At 37.1% G+C, this 23484-nt stretch overlaps 1 protein-coding gene across 2 annotated transcripts in view; it reads right to left on the reverse strand.

The window, feature by feature from the left end:
• Positions 1-23484, reverse strand: part of KHDRBS2 (KH RNA binding domain containing, signal transduction associated 2) — a 583082-nt gene that overhangs the window by 182760 nt on the left and 376838 nt on the right. For both annotated transcript variants that reach the window (XM_049653859.1, XM_049653858.1), the window contains exons 5-6: positions 17288-17415; positions 11143-11341 (exon numbers count right to left, since the gene is read on the reverse strand). In XM_049653859.1, coding sequence (XP_049509816.1) covers positions 11143-11341; positions 17288-17415 — 327 coding nt within the window. The remainder of the gene's footprint in view (positions 1-11142; positions 11342-17287; positions 17416-23484) is intronic.

Raw genomic sequence — 23484 nt, forward strand, 5'->3', positions numbered from 1 at the left:
ATATGTACCTGTGTGTGCTTGCCTACCCACACACACGTGTGTGTGTGTGTGACTTCTAGAAGGCTTTCAGGTTCCTGATAAGGGAAGACACAGTCAAAGGAGAAATTTGGGCCCCATAAACTTCACTGGTAAATCTGCTTAGCATGAGGACTCAAACATTTTCTTATGTCATCCTCTCGATCTACTCCTTGTAAATTTTAGAAAAGTTTAAAGCTCAACATGGGTGCCGATGATTAGTCTAGTTAACTGGAAGATACATAAGCAAGTGCATTTGTGATTTTCTTGCTCTTTTTGTAATGTGTGTTAGAAAAATCACTGCAAGAAAAGTCATGAAACCTGTGACTGGCATTACCAGGTGTGTGACTTTAGTTCAGTCATTCATTTTCTGGACCTTAATTTCTTCGACGTAAACTAAAGTAGTGGACTAGATAAGACTCTGTGACATCCAAAAGTGCATGGTGGCTTTTTGCATTCAGAGGACTCTATGTATATGATGAAGTAAAGTGGATGAGGTACATTAGATTATGTCCCATTCTCTCTACGGATGTGGGACACATTGTCCAGGAAAGAGACAGTGATGAATTTCAGCATGATGACAGGCAGAGCACTGGGAATTCTGAAGTCGCATGTGCCATCAGCTGTAACTGTGATCAGAAGAGGTTTTGGTGCAGTGCAACCATCTGGCTTGGACAAATGCCCCAATGGCTTGGCTAAGGAATCCTAATCTCTAAGCTCAGTTGACTTAATTTGCCTATTTGTGAAAATCTGTTACATTGTATTTCTACTAGAATTTCACCAACGTGGAAGTGGTACAACATTTAACAGCCAGAACGACTCGGGCCCCAACCAATCAGATCTGAGGTTTGACCAAGCAGAATGGACACCAGCTGGTGCTCTGTACCGATGCAGACCAGATGAATATATCAGTGGTGGGTTCCAGTTACTCTTCTGGCTAGTTATTTATTATTCTGCAAATGCATAAATTCCAGGTACATCATTTAATAAAAAAGACTGCCATGTAACAGAAATTATAACATGGGCTGAAATTACAGCAAAGGACATTGGCTTTTATTTTCATGTAGTTGCATCTAGTACTGTTATAAGGGGAAGAACAATAAGAACATTAAAAGCAAAATCTCTTTCACTCCCTATGACACACAACCCCCATGACTCATATTAAATGAGTTTGTTGTTTTAATTATTTTCTTACATCAAGAATAGAAGACACACAGGGAAGATTTTGGACTTATTTGTGGAGGTTGAGAAGAAAGGAAAGATCGCCTGAAAGAACAAATTGCTCATCCTCTGCACCCTCAGCTTTCACTCCAGCCCTCATACCAGCTGTATCCACAGCTCTCCAGTTCCATTAGTATCCATGACAGTGTAAAATAGAGAACAAATTACCTTACATGGATGTTTATAGGTCAGAGGTTCTAAGAAGGGCTGTAGTTACATGAAGGAATATGGAAAAAAATTAAAAGCCCATTAGTGGTATATTCTCTATTTTGTTTCTAAGAAATATAACACAGAAATAATCCACAACATAGTTTCATATAAAGGGAAAGTAAAGTTTGTTATCTCCAAAAAGGAAGAGAAATTTTCTTAATTCAAATGTTGAGATTACTAAAAGTTATTGCAAAGAACATCTGTAGTTTCCCCAGTAGAAGCCTTTAACTCATAAGATACCACAGAAAATAATCACAAAGATATGTGACTGATGGCAAGATTTAGCAGCCACTATTTTCACCTAAAAGGGGAATCCATAATGAAAGAGGGCCAGAATATGGACAAGGACTCAATCCTATTTAACCATTCCTATTTGGTTTTCTGCCAAAAAAAGCCAAAAGCCAAAAGCCACTGACAATCAAGGCACGTTGCATTTAACCAAGTTTTGTTTGCCAGAGAATGTTAAGGGTGGTGTTGGCAAAACACATAGAATATTGCTTTGTGACCAGCAAAAGAAAAAATGACTTTAGGATTCTTAGGTCTGATTTGTCACTTTCTTTAGGGTCTTAAATTTTTAGTGGGGATATCGTAATCAAAATCATAATGAACTCAGAAGAAAAAAAATGATATACCCAGCACAGCCTTTTAAGAACATATCTATAGAAAGAAATTAAGGCTCAATTCACTTTTATTACTGATCCTTCGACCATGTGTATGGAGAAAAGATAGAAAATAATATGACCTAAAATACACTAATAATTTTAAAAACAAAAAATGGTGTAACTGAAGGCAGAAGTGGCAGTTTGGGGGCATTTTTGCCACTGCTCTCCCTCCCTGTATCTATAGCAGACACTGTAAAAGGACCATAACAACAGAGCCTAAAGGAAACTTTAAATACTTTATAATATTTTCCATCAGCTAACAGTCATCTCAAAAAGGGACAGAGAGGAAACACTATGTTCTTCCTTGTAAGTGTTACAAAAGACATTAGTCATCATGGTAATTATAAGGTAGAGGTTTGGATACAATCCTATGTTGTGGCCACTAAAAGAATCTGCATCTGTTCTAAAATGACTTAAAACCTAAAACATAATGCTAGAAGAAGGATGGTTTATTCAAGCTTCAACTTTAGATGAAAACTGCACACAATTTAAAAAGATGCTACCTTATATTTTGGGGAAATAATTTAATATTTTAATAATCCTTAAAAAACACCACCTATCTATGGGGATTTAAAGCACTGCAGTATTATGCCTATCCGATAGTTTCAAAAAATATTTCATTAAGTTCACATGTTTTGTTTAATTTAAATATTGGTTACATTTCAAAAAACAAAATCCTACAATGCATTCTGGTAAATTAGTCTCTACTAAGGGGAGACTAGAGCATGAAACTCAAACAAGAATGTTTAATGGAATACAAATATCCAATCTAGAAACTCTAATAAAAATCTCCCTTCGTTGGGTGAAGGCTCTTGACTATTACACAGAAAATCACCACATGTGGCTCCCCTCGAAATGCATTATAGATCAGGCTCATAATCTTTCCTTCCACAAAAATGGCACAAGAATTGATTTCAATTATCATTTAATACTTATTTCCTTCTCCTGTCAAAAAATGTTCCATACACATGAAATTGAAGGTTGGCAGCCTGAACTCATTTATGGAAATTTTAAGGACTATTGATTTACCAGTGAATTTTCTAGTTCTCTCATTGTTACTGAAAGGATGCCTCAGAGTTGTAATCAGTTGATAGGATGAGCTTTAATGCTGATAGGCTTAGTTAAGACTGATGAAGGGAAAAGCTTTTCAAAAATTTGTCAAAATGAATTTTATAAATTCGGTTAACATGATTGATTATACATGGCCAAATTTCTCAGGTAGCATTGAACTGATATTTTCTCTTCCTTTGTTGTGCCCCCATGCACCATTTTGATATCTGGATATTAACTGTTGGAAAAGATTTGAGTTAATTTAAAAATTAATTGGATCTATGTCTTTGGAAGCAGGAAACTATTTTGTGTACCTGAGGGTTTTGTTTTCATTTTTTTTTTTTTTATGTTACACCAACATATAAGCCACAAGAGAGTGTTTACTTAAGCAAATATTTATGTTGACAGTATGTTTTCTGATGGACACTTCTGGAAGTTGTGTGTCTTCAGCTGCACATTTAATTCTTCCACACAACCTTTGTGAAAAGGATAGCATCTCCACAAGGAATAGCATACTTATCAACAGCAGCAACATGGCTGTAGCTGAGCATAGCAGAACAGACTTTCAGTACTGGAAAGAAACTCTGGTTACACGGTCAGGTTTTTTCTTTAAACAGTACCCCACCCCACTGTACCAGCCCTATATATACCATCCATTTTCCTATAAATATTGCCATTGTTTTCTTCTATGGGGGACAGACTAAGAGTTTGTGGGTCCTGGGGCATCTGGGTGGCTCAGTCAATTAAGTGTCCAACTTCGGTTCAGGACATGATCTCACGTTTGTGAGTTTGAGCCCCGTGTTGGGCACTGTGCTGACAGCTTGGAGCCTGGAGCCTGCTTTAGATCCTCTGTCTCCCTCTCGCTCTCTGCCTCTCCCTGACTCTCTTGCTCTTTCTCTCACTCTCTGTCTCTCAAAAATAAACATTAAAAAAATTTCTTAAAGGAGCTTGTGGGTCCTGAATGTATACAATTTTGCATCTATCTTTAAGAAAAAGGTTACAAAATTATGTATATTAGGCATGAAAGTGAATATTTTGAATGAGAAAAGCAATCATGGCTAAATTGCAAAATTAAAAAAAAAATTTAATGTTTTATTTATTTTTGAGACAGAGAGAGACAGAGCATGAACGGGGAGGGGCAGAGAGAGAGGGAGACACAGAATCAGACGCAGGCTCCAGGCTCTGAGCCATCAGCCCAGAGCCTGAAGCGGGGCTCGAACTCATGGACCGCGAGATCGTGACCTGAGCTGAAGTCAGACGCTTAACCGACTGAGCCACCCAGGCGCCCCTAAATTGCAAAATTTTAAAAACTGAAAATACAAACATGACAAGCTCCAGACAACAATACAGTATTTTCATTCACTAGTTGCCTAATATACACCTAGGTTATTTTTCCTATTTTTTGAAGGCATAATTTTTGATCACCTCTAATATGACAATGACTTTATAATATTTTCTATAGAGAGGAAAGGAAACTGTTTTGATTTTTTCTTCCTCCAGCATGGTTGATAGAAAACATTATTATTGGTAGTTTTGAAAGTTTATCTCAGTTTTACAACTCATTACTGGTTACATTATAGACTATGAGGATTACTGTCAAATTTGGGGAAGGCTCTATCACGTTTCTTTCATATCTATCATGTTCTGAATAATGTGGAAAGTTCTCAACAGAACATTTCCGGCCCCCATACAATTCAAACTTGTTTTTCCACCACTAACCAAATACTTCCAGCACTAGTGCCTGAGTTCCCAACTTAAATAAGTCAGATCTGTGTCCATGAACACTTGTGTCATGACACCAGGCAAGATGAGAAGAATATTTCTGGAATTATTTCTATAATAGAACATTAGCAATACGTGATCATGCAAATAAAAATATCCTATTAAACTCGAGATGAATGAACTCCACTGAGCACAATTTCACAAACAACCTTGTCCTCTGGTATCACCTTACCCAAGGGGAAGTGTGACAGGTGGGGAAGTGATCTCAACTGATAGCAGGTGAAAGACCTTACCTCTGCAACTCAGAGACATGGCCCCGTGAGGACATTTGTAAGCCTTGGAAAGGACCTTGTTTAGCTTCAAACTCAATTCTTCACTGCCCACTCCTCCCCATTATAGACCTCCCTCCTATCTCAATCTTGTCCCTCATACAAGCGTACCTTTGAGCCCTGACTGGCTTTTCCTATTCCTCTCACACTCACTTGTCACAAACCCTATTATTTCCATTTTCAGTGTTATATTTGGCCTTGATACTTTTAATCCCATTCCTTGCTTCCATAATTCAAGGCCACATCTCAGGAAGTCTCACTGCAGTTGATTCCCTAAATCATCTCTCCTTTCTTCACTCTGTTCTCCAATCCACCCTAATAATTGAGAATTATAAAACTGCAAATTATGAACAATTGAGGATCATAAAATTCCCCCAAATCTTTGTTTAATCTCCTGCTGAAAAACCGTCAGGTGGTTGTTAATGACAGTCAGTAAAGTTAGAACCTCAGCCTTTAAGGTCATCTGTAATCCTATATTATGTTCACTGCTATCTTAAATGAATCCTATTTCCCCAAACTGTTCTCCTAGCTTCTTACAATTTCCTTTGAAAGGTCCCTCTTCTTGCCTTCCCCCTTAGCATTCCTTTTTGCAGGGAGCTTCCTACCCCCTCTTTCTACTTTTCAAAGTTATACTTACTTTTCTTGGTTTGCTCTTGCTGTCTTCCTTGCCTTCTTAGAGGTTTTCTAAAACACCCGTTGCCATGGTGATAATTCTCTTTACTGGAAGCAGGTGTAGTCTCTATTTGACACTTAAAATATGCTGTGTTTTACTTTCATTCATTTAATATTTATATAAAATATGTATATGTACGTGAGTGTGCATAGATATAACATCTTTCCAACAATATCATAAATAGGTTCAATTCAATTGCTAATTCTCAGCACTTAGAACTGTAAAGATAAAATAAATGTAAGAAACACTCTCAGCCTTTAGGATGTTTAAATTATGGGCGAGAAGATAAGAGCAAAACTTACTTCTAATAGAAGGTAGAGTAAGATAAGAGCCTAAAGCAATTACATATTCTATGTTAATTGTTAGACTAATTCTTTGTCTCTCCCACTAGATGGCATGCTTTTTGAGAGCAGAGGTAGTGTCTCTTTAACCACAGTTTGTGTATGTCCAGCACCTAGCTTCTGGAGGTACTGAGTTCTCCATAGTTGGAGGTGTTCCTGTAGAGGCTGGTAGATGTCCTAAATATTGCTGAGGGGATTCAAGCCTGGACTAGTGGTCTGGATGGGAGGTGTGAAGTATAAATGGTCTGTATACGTGCATGTGAATTCTCTGTGAAGCAAGTACTATGTAGGATATCTTATGTTGACAAAGATACAGAGGTTTGGAGACAGAAAATTGAACACAAGTCTTAATTCCTCACCTACTAAAATCACTCATCGATAACTGGTTGTTGTGTTATCATGAAATTAAGTTAATTAAAATAGTGACTGGAACCTAGTAGGCATTCAAAAGTTTGTTTCGGTTTACTCGCTCTTAACATATTATCCACTGATACAGATGATCAACTTCATATTTTGTTATGTGGGAGACTTTTTGAACTCTACTTTTCAATTCTGCAAATCTATTTTGATCATGATGACGGATCTGTAAGATTTAAATGTACTTCTTAGTAGAAGGTCAGTGCAAAGAAACTTTAAAATATTTAAAGTCTGGATTAGGATGCATAACAATTAAACCAAAATTCACATTTTTTTTAGACTCTGCTAACACTAATGATGGTTTTAAACAGCAATCTCATTTACTGTAAGCTGTTGCTTGTCAGGCAGGCTGCAAGGAGTGGATTTGATTACCTATATCCATTCAGTGTGGTCAGAAATGTAATGCTGGGACCCAGCAGGGAAGAAAGAGAAGTCTGAGGAGCGAATTGGCTCACAGTGTCATTTATAATAAAGGGAACCTTTTCTAGAAATTTTATCTGAAAGTTAAGAACTCCTTTGAGATTTTCACCATCAACTCAGCATGGTGCTATTATTTTGTTACGGAAACACTTAAACTTTTGTTTTTCTTACCCCTTACAGAGGAATCAATAGTTTAAAATTAGAGCAGAGAATAGCAGCTCTTGAGTGTTAATCTGAGCTTGGTCTGAGACTTCAGAGATGCTGACAGCAGCTTATCAGCCATGTATTAAACTCTGTACATAATCATTGAATTGTTTACAGGGGAAAAAATTAAAATATGACATATGACAGGTTTTTATAAAACATGGCATAAAAGGGCATTTAAAGGACAGTTATCTACTTTTGCCTGTTATCAAGAGAATGTTATCATAGATATATTTTGGGAAATCTGCCAAGTTCAAAATATATTCTCCTTCTCTGGTAACTAGTGTCTCCCCATATTATCCTTGGGGCCCACCATGCTCATATTGTGTGAACTTGACCCTTACTCTTCCCTTGCACTGCTGGTTGGTAAGTAGTAGATCCCAGACTTAATATCCAGAAACTGTCCCTAGTCATGGCTGACTGACTAGTGTTGGACACCTGACAAGCCTGGGTGAGTATGACTCCCTCACCTGGGGATCTAGACTGGGACTGAGAGACAGACAGCCAGTCAGTGTCTGTAGGTGACGAGAACTGGACACAAATGTGGCAGCCCTGGGGTGGACATACGTTGATCAAGAGAAGCCAAAAATCCAGTAGGTTGTAGACTAAAGTGAATGGAAACATATATGCAGAGAACAGAGATGAGATAGGAAAAGAGATTCTTGACAATTTTCTAGTTCCTCGTTCTAGAACTTTCTTAAGGCCTGATGGTATTGCTATTACTGGACTTCATGACTCTCTATTCATATAACACCCCGCCCCCCCATCTCTGCTGTAGATTTTTAGTTCATTCACTTAACAAGTACTTATTTCATACATACTATGTCTCAGGAAAGAGATAGCAGAATCAAGACAGGGCCCTGTGTTTCCTGATCTGTGGGCTTGTTTACAGAGTAGAATGTATTTTTCTGTTTCCAATTTTGCACGTTTAAGATTGTCTGAAATTTTCAATATTGACACCTCCTATTGTACAAAAGATACTTTAGATGAGCACAATTCCCCTTTCCAGTAGAAAGGAAAACCCAAGTTGACAGGAAATCCAAGCCTCAGTGTTTATAAATTGCACAGCTAGTGACATGACAAGAATGCAAACCTCCGGCTGCTGCTGTATGTTTCAAAAGTCAGGTCCTGTCCCCCCAGCAACACAGCTGACTTTCCCGCAAGCCAGACTTTCCGCTTCCCTCCCCAGTACTCCTCATCTCAATAAAGGACATCTGGATTTAACTCACTTGCTCAGCTCAAGGTTCAGTTTAACCTGCACTTCACAGAAACGTTGCAAAAATTCCTTTTACTTTCTTTTCTCACACATTACATCTATTTTATCATCCAAAACCTAACAGATCATTTTCCCAGTGCTCTCACACTCTGATCTCTCTTCTCATCCCCTCCAAGCCATCATTTTGCCAGTGAAGGATACTGCAATGAGTCACTCAGCAGTCTCTGTTTCTATTATTGGCCCACTCCTACCCCATATTCTGTTTTCCATGATGTCAACAGAGCCCCTTAAAACATAAATCTGATCATGGCATTGTCTTGCCCAAAACTCCCAAAGCCTCATCTACTTGACCTCATCTACTACCTCTGCCTCACACATTCTGCTCCAGCTTTAATGTTCTGTTTGCTGCTGGCCCCCAAATGTTCCAGGCAGGTCCCATTTCAGGGCACTTGTGCTTGCTGTTTCCTTTACCAGGGATGCCCTTTATGGAGGCATCCTCTCAGCCTGGACCCTTGCTCCATTAGGCATTTGTTCAAGTCTTTATGGCAGAGAGACCTTCCATAACAGCCCATGCTACTGTAGTGTCCTCCATCCACCTCTCTCCAGAGCACTTATCTCTACCTGGCATTACTTCATTCATTTGTTAATATATGTTTGTTTTCTGTCTCCCCTCACTAAAACGCAAACTTTATGAAAGCAGATATTTGGTCTGTTTTGTTCACAGCTACATCTCCAGGACCTTGAGAACAGTGCCTGAAATAAGACTGAGGCTCAGTAAATGATTGAGTGAATGAATAAAAGGGACTGGATACCTTAGAATCTAAATAAAAAATTCAGATAGTATGGCTTTACATATTTTCTTTTACTTACTCTAAAAACCACCCTCTCCTATTCAGTATATAACCCTTTCACTCATGTTTCTATAAACTCTTCATGCTTTTGTAGCTTACTCTTATTTGGCCTGCATTCCAGTGATCTATCCAACTATAAATTGGAATGCATGTGAAAGGCTACCGTGTGTTAGTAGCTACACAAAAGCTTACAATGTTTTGCCAGTCTTCTTCTCTTTCGCAGTGCCCTCCATGCCCTGTAACTTCTCTGATTAATAACAATGTTGACCACTATGACCTGAAAAGGTTTTCTCTCTCTTTTAATTTTTGAAATAAAGATCTGACTGCTTAAGCTTCTGTTTGGAAGACACAAATACCATGGTAACAAAACAATGCACATAAAAATGGCAGAGATAGAAGGTTTCTGAGAGGTTTAAAAAATTTCCATCATCCCATTGTGGATTTTTAATTCATTCATTTAACAAGTACTTATTTCATACATATTCATACTTATTTCATAGTTATTTCTCAGGAAAGAGATGGCAAAATCAAGACTAGGCTCTGTGTTTCCTAATTTGTGGTCATATTTACAGGGTGGAATATATTTTGTTTCTCATTTTGTAATTTTCAGATTAAGTTTTTCAATATTAATGCCTGATATTGATATCTAACTTTTTTGGTATCAAAAGATACTTTAGATGAACACATTTCTCCTTTGCCAGTAGAAATGGATTTCTAAACATAACTTTTCTTCCCTCTTGAAAATATTAGTCAATGTTTCATACTAAGCAGTAACGTCATTCCTAAATACTAACATACTCTCAGCACTAATACATTCTTCGTGATACCTATCAATCATGTTCACTTTATTTTGGATTAAGTTTTACTTGGTTATTAACCACTTCATTGAACATTTATGTGTTTTGAGTGCCCCACATGTGACAGTAACTGTCCTTGAAGAGTTTATGCTTAATAAGTAACCATTCACAGAGGACATTTAAGAAGACAGCATGTGTGTGGGTGGCTGGATAAAATAATCCCCTAGACCAGGGATGAGCATGCTGGAAAGGTTAAAGACAAAATGAAACTGTTTCATAAGATGACGATTGGCTTGTATCAATTCACTTTAACATTTACAGTGGATTTACTATGGTTACACAAGTGAATAGGAAACTGCCTTTTTATAATTTTCACAGTATTCTAGTCACAGGGACTAGAATACAATGTGACCAGTGGAATATTAACAACCTGGATGAAAGATCAAAGGGTGTATCAAGTGACAGAGTGCTTGGGAAGCGAGGGGACTGCTTACAGACACTACATGTCTTCTGTTTATTCTATATTTTTTGAATTCTTCATATCTGCCAATTCCATATGTTTCATATGGTGAAAGACAGAGCAAGGATATTTAAGTGAAAGACAAACCACATGGTCTTACATTATTACCAAAGTTTATAATATAATAATAGTCAAATACTGCCGAGTGGGTTTTATGCTAGTCTTTAACATATTCCAGAAGCTTCTGAATATTCAGACATTTTACATTGTATTCATAATTATTTCCCTTTTGAGATTGATCTTCTAAAGATAGGAAAATTCTTAAAATGCAAGCTACTTAACTGGTACAAACAATCATGGTCCCTGTAAAATAAAAGCTTTTCTCAAAAAAAGCTCTTGTTTAAATGCACTGATTAACTTCTGATGCAAATGACGTTTGCCTTCTGCAGCAAACATCATCTGCTATATTCATGGTATATGAATGTCTTTGAGGGTTAGCTTGTTACCCAATGAATTGAGATCTTCCTAACAATGGGTTTCTCGAGGGTACTTACATATTCTTCATAAGCCTCGTGGGCTGGAGGAGGGGGTGCCCTGTATCCCGGCACTGCCGGTGCTCCGCGGGCTCGTGGAGTAGGGACACCTCTTGCTACAGGAGGCACTGGAAGAGCTCCACGAGTCACAGTAGTCCCTCGAGGGGTGAGGACACCCCGTCCAGGTGGGGGGGGAGGAGGAATGGCGCCCCCACGGCCCCTAGGAGGAACAGGTCATGTACAGATGAGAATCCAGTGATGAGAGAGACTGAAACAGACTAAAACAGACTACACTGATGGAAAGAAAACCAAATTTATTTCTGTATGCATGTGCGTGTGTGTGTGTGTGTGATTGAGACTCTTGAGGATGTAAAGCATTTGACGTCTATAGTAGAATAAATTTTGTAAATGCTATCTATGACTTACTTATAATGAAAATCGTATCAAATACTTTACTATAGAAAACCAACCAAACAACCAAACAAACAACCAAACACAAACCAACGCACTCTCATTTTATTCCAGATTTGCCAAGAAGACCCAAATCAGAGTTTCTGGTAACATGTAAGTATCCTCTGCCTTTTAAAAGTTCACCTTATGCCACTTTGCTTTTACAAAAGACTGACTTTAGCACCTGTTTTCGCTAACTGAAAGATCTCAGAAGGGGATTTCTGCTTTTATGAAAAAGGCGAAAAACAAAAATAGAGTTTAGTATTTGTTTTTTATTTTTTATTTATTTATTTTTAAAAAAAATTTTTTTTTAACATTTATTTATTTTTGAGACAGAGAGAGACAGAGCATGAATGGGGGAGGGTCAGAGGGAGAGGGAGACACAGAATCGGAAGCAGGCTCCAGGCTCTGAGCTGTCAGCACAGAGCCCGACGCGGGGCTCGAACTCACAGACTGTGAGATCACGACCTGAGCCGAAGTTGGATGCTTAACCAACTGAGCCACCCAGGCGCCCCAGTATTTGTTTTTTAGCGAGCCATTATAGGGTCAGTGCGCACCCCAAGCAGCGAGAGTGGAGCCACCAAGCTCCTTCCCCTGGTACTACACTCAGCATCTTACCATCAACCTGCCAGGGTTTGAACTGTGTGAGCATCTGTGCTTTATCTCCATTTACTTTGTGCATCCATTAGCAAGATGTATCCTAAGGTATCAGAAAAGCCTGAGGTCATTTTTTGAGGGGTCTGAGAGCACTCAAAAATTTTGCATATAAATTAATGGCAATTGCTTCTTTGCTTTATTCCATTTCAGCTTATGAGATATTTCATAGGAATATTCTACTTTTGGATAGCAGGGGAAACCTGTATGGCTCACTGGACCATCTATGAGACTGAGCTGCTAAATGTCAATGTCTCCTCCATGTTGGAGGTTATTGACAGTGAGTGCAACGTTGTAACTTACAATGAAAAAAATCTGTGTGCGCTTTCATACTTTAATAAAATGTGGAACTCTAAGCATGGTGATATCATTCTGTTTATTATAGTAGCTTCAGCTTAAGGTCATTGAAATCGGAACTCATTGTCACTGATTTGTCATCATGCATACAACCCCCTGAACTGGTATAGTCACTAATATAATTTATTTTCCTATGGTAACTACGGTGTTAGTGAAATACATTAGGATTCTGCAATAAAAGAATAGACTGAATGCTCTGTACTACAGTGCTTGACACAAAAGTAACTTGTATTAAAAGCCTAAGATCAAATGGTTGCAGCCAACTTTTATGGTTTTCCAAGGCCTTTGGAAAGGTTGAGTGTTTGAAGTCTTTGGGCAAAAGCGTGGTTATTTCACTTTTTATTATGTCTGAAAGGCTGGCCTCCAGAAAGCACTGCTTTCAGCAGGAACACTAAAGCTTTGGGAAAAATGATGATCATTGGGATGTCAACAATCACACTGCTTGGCTGTACCCACAGATGGGGGATGTAGGTTAGGCTTTCTGCTATGAATAGCAGTCAGCTGGCTCTTTCTTGCTTGCAGAAAATGAGCTTTTGTGACTGAACAGTAAGAATGCTGGTAAAGCTTTTAAACGTTTTAAATAGATTATAGAGCTGATGAATAGAGAAATTATCAGAGAACTTATTGTAAGTCTAATGTATAGAGAATGCTCTCCTAGATTGGGGAAGGTGAAATACAAAAGACCCAGAAGGCCCAGTGCCCACTTCAAACACAACAATAGCTGAGAACACAATATACTATATTATCATCAAAATATAAAACACATCTATGAAAAATGATGTAAAGACCAATTTTACCTTCACTGGGCCTCCAAGGGTCTGCTTCCTCAGCAGGGTGAGCATACATCCAGGTTTGCCCAGAATAAGTCTGATATACAACTGCTGTCCTAGCTTCCTGTTCAGTTTAGCATTTTAACATTCTCAAAAGTGTCCAGGTGTGGGTAGTAAATGATTTTCACAAGTCTTATTTTAATGAATAATCACAAGGAAGAACTATAACTCCCCGGGTTTAAGGTGGATTTTTTTTTTTCTAATGGGTAAAATCAGATCTCTTAATCTGTAACAACTGTTCCTGCTTTAAAATTATATGATGCTCACATCAAATCTAATTTCTCATCCTATTCCTCCGTCAGTTGTGTCCCAGACACAGCCCTAGAAAACCTGTTTCCTGAATCTGACTCATCACCTCCGTACACTATGTTCTTTCCCTGGAATTTTAATCTCATATCTCTTTTCTCCAATTCAGCTGAAGTTTCACATCATCTATTTTAGGATACTGTCCCCGGCTGAGTCTACACTACAGTATTCTTCATTTTTCTGACTTCTCAAAAGTTTTCCATTCTCAATACTCCACCTCCTGCTCATTCCAGAACTGAATGCAATCTAGTTATTGCTTCCCCACTTTGCTGAAAATACTCTTTCTGAGATTACCAGTAACTTTTCACTGGTAACAAATCCACTGGATTCATTTACAGTCCCCATTTCACTGAACTTGCTATATTTATCACTGTGGATTACTATTTGGAAAATGCCCTCTTTGGACTCTTGCATTCTCTAAGGCTAATGATGACTGTTACCTGTTTTCTTCCTAACACATGCCATATCCTGGATTATATGCCTTCTATCAGAGGTTCCTTAACTTGTCTGCATTTCAGAATTTACCTGAAGACCTTCAAAAAATTCCAAATTCCAGACCACACCCCAGGCCAATTAAATCACAACCTCTAATGGCAGGAAGCCCTCAGTGATTCCAGTATGTAGACCAATTTGGGAACCACTGCCCTATATGTATCATCTAATTCAAAAATCTTGACAAGGTTGTCATGTAGACATTTCTAAGATACTTTGAAGGTTGAGTAACAAGTCACAGAAAGTACAAGTCACCTGCTCAAGGTCCTACTAGATCCATAGATCTTGGATAATTATAGGAATAACTATAGTCTTTGTTTAACTTGGTCCCTCACCAAATCTTATTTGATGTCATTAATCTCTAACTAAGCTAGATGTCAAAGAGTTATCCTTGTGTGGGCCACTCTTTCTTCTCCAACATCTAATACAGTACTAATTCCTATAAATTCTTATCTCTAATCTAGCCCTGTATCTCTATACAAGGGCTGTGCATTTCTGTCTTGGATAATGGACTTGTCTCCTCACTGGCTTCCCTGCCATAAATCAGGGTCTTTATGTCCGTCTCTCTTTGATTGCTCTACTTCTCTATCAGTCACAGTAACGACTGAGCAGTCTTTCTTAGAAACAAATACGATTATTCCTTTCTTCAACAAACTCCATCAGTTCTCTGTATTAATTCTCATTAATTAATAAACAAAAGCCTTCAAAATCTGCCCCTAATGTTTTATTTTCCACAGTCTGCTCTCAATATATATAGTGACGAAGTGCATCAGAGATGTCAAATATCTTAATTCTTCAAATATGTACTATGAATTATTATATAGATGTAATGCTTTGTTCTCTGGTATGCATAATGATTGGAGGATTAGGTAGTTTTCATAGATACATTTGCTGCAATGTAAATCGTTTTAATTAAACAAATTATTATAGAAGTTTTCAAATATCCCAGGCACCATTCTTTTTTCATATAAATATAACTGAATAACTTAATAAAGTCATAATTTCATAAGTATGTACAAATTAGCATCCATTAACTCATGTTTTCAAGAACTTTCTAATCAATATGATTTTCTGTTTTGTAAAACTGTTTCCTTATTCTTTTTTTTAACTGTGGATACATTCCATCATGTGGTTTGAAATAAAAGACAACAGAGTTCTGGTCCATTTACTTTCATTAATGTTAATACATTAATGATATCAATATTGCACTGAAGTGAGGTTTAAATTCCAACATTAATTTTATCTTTTTTTCCCATAATACATATGTAGTATTAGATTTGTATGATATATATGGGATATTAAAAACCAAAAATGTTCAAGGAAATTTTTCTTCTAACATTTAAAAACCAGGACCACAAAGCACTATTCTTTATTAAATCATTAAAGAGACTAATATGTTAGAATAAAGCTTTACTGAAATTGAAATCTTATAGGGTCCACTCAAGTATGCAAATATAATATTACATTAAAGAACTTCAATAAGAAAACAAAATCTAATAATATGAAGATTTTATAATCTTAAAAAGCAGGTTAATGCATTATTTTTAAAAGATGGTCCCAATTTCAAAGAAAAAGGATAGAAAAAAACTTGTCCCCTCTGTAGATTTTCTAAATATTTATTAGTTTACATCACGTAAAACTACAAATATTTGGTATTTTGGGAATCACAAAAGTGACAGCTATGTTATTTAAAGCAGATGATTTAATCAACTTAAGATTACCTGCAATGATGTCATTTCACAACCCATCATGATGAGGTTAGAAATGTACAAGGTTTTATAAATGACTTATTCCATAAAAGTACGTCCACAAAAAAGTATGTCACATTAAATTTTAGCAATGAAAAATGTTCTTTATCAGCATCAGAGAGCTCTTTTTTTTTTCATTTTTAGAGATAAAAATGCAATAATAAGCTCTCACAGATTTTCAGAAGTTTTTCCTTTAGTCAAATGTAAATTTCAGAATTGCCAGAATTTACCTTTAAATAGTTACTGCCTTGATATATTTTTTTGGAAATTTATCATTTTTAATTTTTTCCCCCGATTCACTGTAAAATGGAGGCATTTATGACTTAAATGTTAAAACAGTGTTTTTTTTGACACTGGTGGTCAACAATAATTAGGACATAATTTACTAAATAAATTGAATCAGCAAAGTATCCTAAAATCTCATAAGATGATTTCTATGCAATGTACGAATTAATATCCTAGACCTGTGTCTTTTAGAGATTTGAAGGCCAACTATAATCAGGTAAAGAGAATGAATTACACAGTCTGTGCATGAAGGCTATTAGTATATTTTGCTTTACCTCTTTGCAAACCAATGCTTTCTGTTGAAAGCTTCACTAATTCAGAATCGTACAAAACAAACTCTGATGCAGAAAGATGCCAAATTTTTGGAAAGTGAATATCAAGTAAAATCTTCTCTGTTGACCAAGGACATTGCAAAGTCAAATGTAACTGAATTTTAAATACTCTTACCATCAGCCATATAAGAAGTGTGCTCTGGCTTTCTGGACTGGTGGTATAAGTATTATCTACCTGTCTATCTAAATGTCTATCTATCTATCATCACCTATGTCTCTACCTATCCAGAATGACTATCAATTCAAGGGCCACTCAATGCACAGACCAATGTATAGCTTTCTCTTCCTGCAAGGTCATCCTGGTTGAAAAAGACAAATAATTGTATCATCTGCATGCCCTAATCCTGGAGACAGAACCACAAAGAAGAAAGTCTCAGGTTTGCGCCTCTGATTTTCTTAGGATAGCTGGTTAGAGTTCCACCTGTGAATTCTAGAGTCAGACTGCTTGTGTAACCTCAGGCATATTCTTAACACCTTTCGGTACCTCAATTTCTCACCTGTGAATAATACTTAACCCTGCATGGAAGATTTGATGAGTTAACTTATGAAAGTTCCTATGTGTTATATAAGCATTCACTGTCCTTGCTTTTGTTGTGGTGGTGGTTGTTGATGATGTTGTTTATTCCTAGCTATGATCATGGCACAGAGCAGATCAGTAAAGGCTTGCCATCCTTGATTACAGTTAATTTATTTCAAGTAAGAGCTAATGTACCTTGAAGGGGTTGTGGGGGCTATTCTGATCCCTCTGCCTCTAATACCTCTGCCACGACCAGAGTCCTCGGAGCCATTTAAGTAAGATAATTCACGTAGCTGTTCCTGACGAATTTCATCATTGTAGTCCTAGGGAAACAAAAACAAAAAACATGACCTGATCAGTTAAAATGGGGCATGGGGATCTTAGAGCTGAACAAACACAGTATGAAAGGACATTTTTCATCTATTTTCTGGAGCCTTGTCTATGAAAATCTGAAATGATGTAAAAGTGTATATACTTTAAATTCCTATTTTTATAGAGAGAAATGGGAAGTTGCTTCTTTTATCAAGGAAATACCCAGCAGGAAATCAGATGAAATGTGCTGGGATATCACTTGATGTGTTAACCAGAAAAGGAAAGACAGCAATATAGAATGAAATCTTGGAATGTACCACAGTTATGATTAACATAAAGATTACTGAAAAACAACTCTACTGGGGTGATATGTGTAAATTGCGAATGACTGCATGACATTCAAATAGCTCCTGGTGCATAAACCAAAAAGGTGCAATCTCAAGGCCCGAGGTAGACACTGTGTTAAAATCATAAAGAAGTGCAAATAATATAGCAGAGTTTCAGAAAACTGAGAAGCTGTGCAATCCAACAAGCTTGATGGACAATATTTAAAAGTAAGGAATTTTCTATGTGTTCTAGCATTGGGCTGATAGAAAGATAGCCATAGCAAAAGGCAAATTTCGCAGTGATAACCAGAGATTTAGCAAAGTCAAAGGGATTACCTTTATCTTTTGTCAGTGTGGAAATTTATCAGTCATTTCAATGGGACCAAAGAATGGATGTGAGGCACTAAAGGTGAATACTCTTTAAAGACAAATATCAGTCTTACCTGTTTCTCCTTTTATTCACACACACACACACACACACACACACACACACACACACACACACCTGCTTGAATAGTACAAAACTGAATAAGTGGTTATTTTTACCAAGTGGCTAATCTGATTAAATTCTTTTTCAGTAAACATATGTTTAAGTGAAATCAATCTGCTGAATTTTCTAGTGCTGGAGAGGTGACTAGAAGTGGACACTAGAAATATTTGTGAAGGGCAGGCTGACAGAAATCATGTTGGAAGTCTAGCTGTGGACCCAAAAAACAAACATATCGTTTAACCAAATGTTGCCAGTTTACCTCTGCATATATACGTTAACAGTAATATTACATGAAAACTGTGCTACTCACCCACACACCTCTGTTTAGAAAAAGGCAGGGATGCATTCAACCTATAAGGATTTCTAATGTACAACTTTATCTCATGCTCCAAAAACTGCCTTGATTACAAGAAAAGTACTAGTCACTCCAAAGCATAAATTTTCTGATTTTTAACATGATGCTTTCACATTCATTCTCTTCAGCACCTCATAAGGGGCTGAACACAGCTGGCTGACAGAAGAACTGCACAGTAGAAAATTACAGTTTCTAAGAAGTCACATATATTCAATTTATACCTCTTAATTTTCACATTCAAGTAACCACCAAACGGAAGAATATACATGTCCGTTATTTTATTAGGATCGGGGAGTGTGATGAATTGCCACTTCTGAGTGAGCTGACCAGCCATTAAATTCCATAATTAAAATGAAAAATTAATTCCATAATTTTCCCACATAATATTCCTAATTTGCAAGAGAATCTTTGTGTGATTTCTTATCTGAGGAAAATCCATGAATTCTCAGGGTCTTTAAAAATTGTAAAAAGAGAGATCATTGTTGGAAACAATGAAATTTAAAAATTTAGAAATTTTAGGGGCGCCTGGGTGGCTCAGTCAGTTAAGCGTCCGACTTTGGCTCAGGTCATGATCTCACGGTCTGTGAGTTCGAACCCCGCATCGGGCTCTGTGCTGACAGCTCAGAGCCTGGAGCCTGCTTTGGATTCTGTGTCTCCCTCTCTCTCTGACCCTCCCCCGTTCATGCTCTGTCTCTGTCTCAAAAATAAACATTTAAAAAAAATTAAAAACAATTAAAAATTTAGAAATTTTAGATGAATTCAATTTATGTAAAAATTTACTTTTATGCCAGAATCAGAAAATGTAATAATGTGGATGTGGTCTTATTCGTTGTGTAATCTTAAAGAAGAGGAAGATGAGGCTGAGAAGAAAATAGGGAAGAAAGAGGAGGAACTTATTCAGAGAGCAGGAAAGAATAATTCCCAATTTGGTCAGGCCTCCCTGAATGCATACCTTGGATAGGTCGCATCACACGGACTCTGGAATTATCCATGTGATTTGCCTTAGTCAATTGAACAAGAAATGTAACAAAAGCAAAGACATGAAAAGTCCTTCCATACTGGAGATTGTCCTTTCTTGTCACTGGAGACTTATGCTACCAGGTGAAGAAGCCAGGCTGGCTTCCTGGATAATGAGAGACCATGTGGAGAGAGGCTCCAGTCACCCCTTCCTTCCCACCGTCCCATCTGTTATCCCAAACATAAGAGTGAGGTCATCCTAGGCCATCCAATATGAGTCAAGCTGATGAAGACCATAAAAAAATCACTTACTTACCCCCGGAACTGGTAGAAATAAATAATAAAGTGGTGCTTTAAGCCAGCATTGTGGTCGTTTGTTTTGTGCAAAAGCTAACAAACAGAGAGGGGACTGCTCAGCATGGAACACGAGAGACCAAAGTCAGAGGAGCATACTTCAGCAGTCTTTTCCCTGTCCTGTCCAAAGGAGGGTGCTTAGACCCAGATGTGATCTATATATTATTTGGGGTATGTGTAGCCCTGCTATGGAGGGAAATATAACTAATGTCATACCCTGGTGTCATTAAAGTTTGAATTGTCCACTTAAAACACTTTATTCAGAGTCTATGCTCACCAATCCAACTGCAGATTGGAATTCAGGTCCTAGACAGAAATCTGCTAACATGCAGAGAATCTGTTTATTTTTTAACAAGAATATTTGACACTGCAGGTTAATTCTTAGTGTAAGTAAAACAACTATTATTGATATATAATGATATACAATCAGGTTTTCTATGAGCTTAACTAGATATTCTGTTTTGAGAAATGGATCATCTTCCAGGATTGTGGTGGTCAAGAGAATACAAACCTCCAACTACAGATGTAATTGACTAAAATTTCCAGTTGCTCTGTTCTGAAACCTCTTGTCCCCAGTGCCATGCTCCCCATGAGTGACTCTTAGTCAGTGGCTAAATGTGGTCAAGATGCTAAAATAGGCCCATTCTTGGGAATCACAAGACCCGTCTTCCTATACCTGAAGGATTCCCTGACAGCCTTGCTGAACTTGTTTTAATCTCATTGCACCAGGGCAGTCGAGGCCCCTCTACCTCTCTTTCCTTTGGGTCAGATATTGTAGTGTGAGGGCTCTCCAGCATTCTCTGGCTCCCTTCTTATTTTGTGTTAAAGAGAATTTTCCCTAACAAAATCCTTATGTGTATAATCCCAACTTGGCATCTGCTGCTTGAAGGACACAAACCAACATACACAATGTTAACAAAACCAAGTTTGCTAAGATTACAAAACTGAGAGCTTTGGTAAATGCATTAATGTCAATGCTGGTGGAGCCTGTTCTGTTCAACACACCTTATGCTCTGATTAAATTGGAGTGCTTGCCATTCTCTTACTTAAAAATGGTCATATACAGATTAAATGTGAACTGTGAACTGATTATTGATTACCATAAAGGGTGGTGATTGATATTTTTTAAGAAAATGAATTGTATGTTGCCCAATTTTTTGTAACACTTCACTTAGTAAGACAATATGAAAGAGTCATCAACATATTTTGGGCCGGAGATCAGAACAACTTGGTAGGTGCAGATAAACTGCAGCAACAATGAAAAACTGTGGGTACATGTGTGTGATGGGGTAGCAGAGAAAGAAAATGGGCATCCACGAAAAAATTTAGTAGGAGTCCTCAACTGGGAAGTATATGATATATTTGGGAAAGGTAGGGACAAAAGACATTTAAGGTGCAGAGATGGCTAGAAGTAGAACATTAACAAGATAAAAGAAGGAATGAGGAAAAAAGTGTAGAGGTGGAGAATTTATATTTGGTCTTAATCAGCTTAAATTTAAAATGCCAAAGTGGGGCGCCTGGGTGGCTCAGTCGGTTGAGCGTCCGACTTCGGCTCAGGTCACGATCTCCCGGGCCGTGAGTTCGAGCCCCGCCCCGCGTCGGGCTCTGTGCTGACTGCTCGGAGCCTGGAGCCTGTTTCAGATTCTGTGTCTCCCTCTCTCTCTGGCCCTCCCCCGTTCATGCTCTGTCTCTCTCTGTCTCAAAAATAAATAAACGTTAAAAAAAAATAAATAAATAAAATGCCAAAGTGACAGTAAGGGTTATCTTAGAAATTCAGATCTGGGTAGGGAGAGTAAATATGAGAGTCATCTACACATATTTATGATAATAGAAGCACAAAGATTGTATAAGAGATTAGTAAAAGAATGTAGTGATTAGAATTTTCTAATCTACTTTTAATGCAAATTTGTATCCTTGAAGATGTCACTTATTAACTGTAGTGTTTGGATCATTAAATATTAAATGACCAGGCCTTTTAATAAACTCAGGTTTGTCTAATTAGACAACCAAAATATACACACTTCTGTATTTATAGTAATGAAGCATCTACATGTTTCAAATAAATATGGAAAAGAACTTTTTAAATGTCTGCATGTAGGAATAGTTGATACTAGTAACTTCCTAGACTGAATATATTCTGTGTATTGTTTTATAACATAAATATAATTTTCTAAACCCTAAAATCTGTAATTTTTTATTATAGTGCTTACTTCCAGTCTTCATTAAGCACAAACCTATTTTTGAATTAATCTTTCATAACTAGAACCTGAGTCTACCTGAAGCTAGTATATCCAGCTGGACATTTAACTGTGGTATGAGTTGCTGATACTTTAGTTATATAAAATCTTAATGACACGAGCAAACAAAACCTTCCAAGTTTACCTTGCAAATGTTATCTTATCAAAAATATATCACTACCTAGTTCACCTGGTGTTATTGAGTTCTAAGGTGCTGGGGTCATGAAATATGTATACATACGAATGTGTGGCTGTAGTTTTACGGCATTTACAATTTTTATGCCCAATTTGCTAACAACATATTCATTGAGATGTAAAAATATAAGTTTATAAATAGTAATTATGAAAACTTTCATTTTATGATATTATTTCATTTATTACTATAATATTAAGAGATCTTTGAGAGATAAAGACATAAATATAGAAAAATAATTTCCTAAGCATGTGATAAAGTTCATAAAGGACAAAGAAAGGTACAATTATGACAATTCAGGATGAACAAAAGTGGAAAAATTAATTTCCAGTCACTTAAAATAAATAAATAATAATATAGATAATTTAATAGATAAAATATTAAATATGATTTATTATAAATGATGAGATAATAAAATAATAAATATTAAAAATAAAATATTATATGTTTAACTTGTATGCAAAAGCAGAATATTTCAAAATTTTTGAAATAAAGCTAACCCTCATATTATAAAATTGTTCTTGTCAAGAAAAAATGAAAGTTATACTTACAGATGAACCTTACTATTATTTTAAATAAGATTCAACTGATGAATGGATAAAGAAGAAGTGGTTTATATATACAATGGAATATGGGGCGCCTGGGTGGCTCAGTCTGTTAAGCGTCCGACTTCAGCTCAGGTCACGATCTCGTGGTCCGTGAGTTCGAATCCCGCGTCGGGCTCTGGACTGATGGCTCAGAGCCTGGAGCCTGCTTCCAATTCTGTGTCTCCCTCTCTCTGCCCCTCCCCCGTTCATGCTCTGTCTCTCTCTGTCTCAAAAGTAAATAAAACCTTAAAAAAAAAATTTACAATGGAATACGACTTGGCAAAGAGAAAGAATGAAGTCATGCCATTTGCAGCAATGTGGATGGGACTGGAATGTATTATGCTGAGTGAAATAAGTCAGTCAGAGAAGGACAGACACCATATGTTTTCACTCATAAGTGGATCTTGAGAAACTTAACAGAAGTCCATGGGAGAAAGGAAGGGGGAAATAGTTACAAAGAGGGAGGGAGGCAAATCACAAGAGACTCTTAAATAGAGAACACACTGAGGGTGGATGGAGGGATGGAGGAGAGGGGAAAGTGGGTGATGGGCATGAGAAAGGCACTTGTTGGGATGAGCACT

The sequence above is a fragment of the Panthera uncia genome (genome assembly GCF_023721935.1).
Source record: "Panthera uncia isolate 11264 chromosome B2 unlocalized genomic scaffold, Puncia_PCG_1.0 HiC_scaffold_24, whole genome shotgun sequence".
Classification (NCBI taxonomy): domain Eukaryota; kingdom Metazoa; phylum Chordata; class Mammalia; order Carnivora; family Felidae; genus Panthera; species Panthera uncia.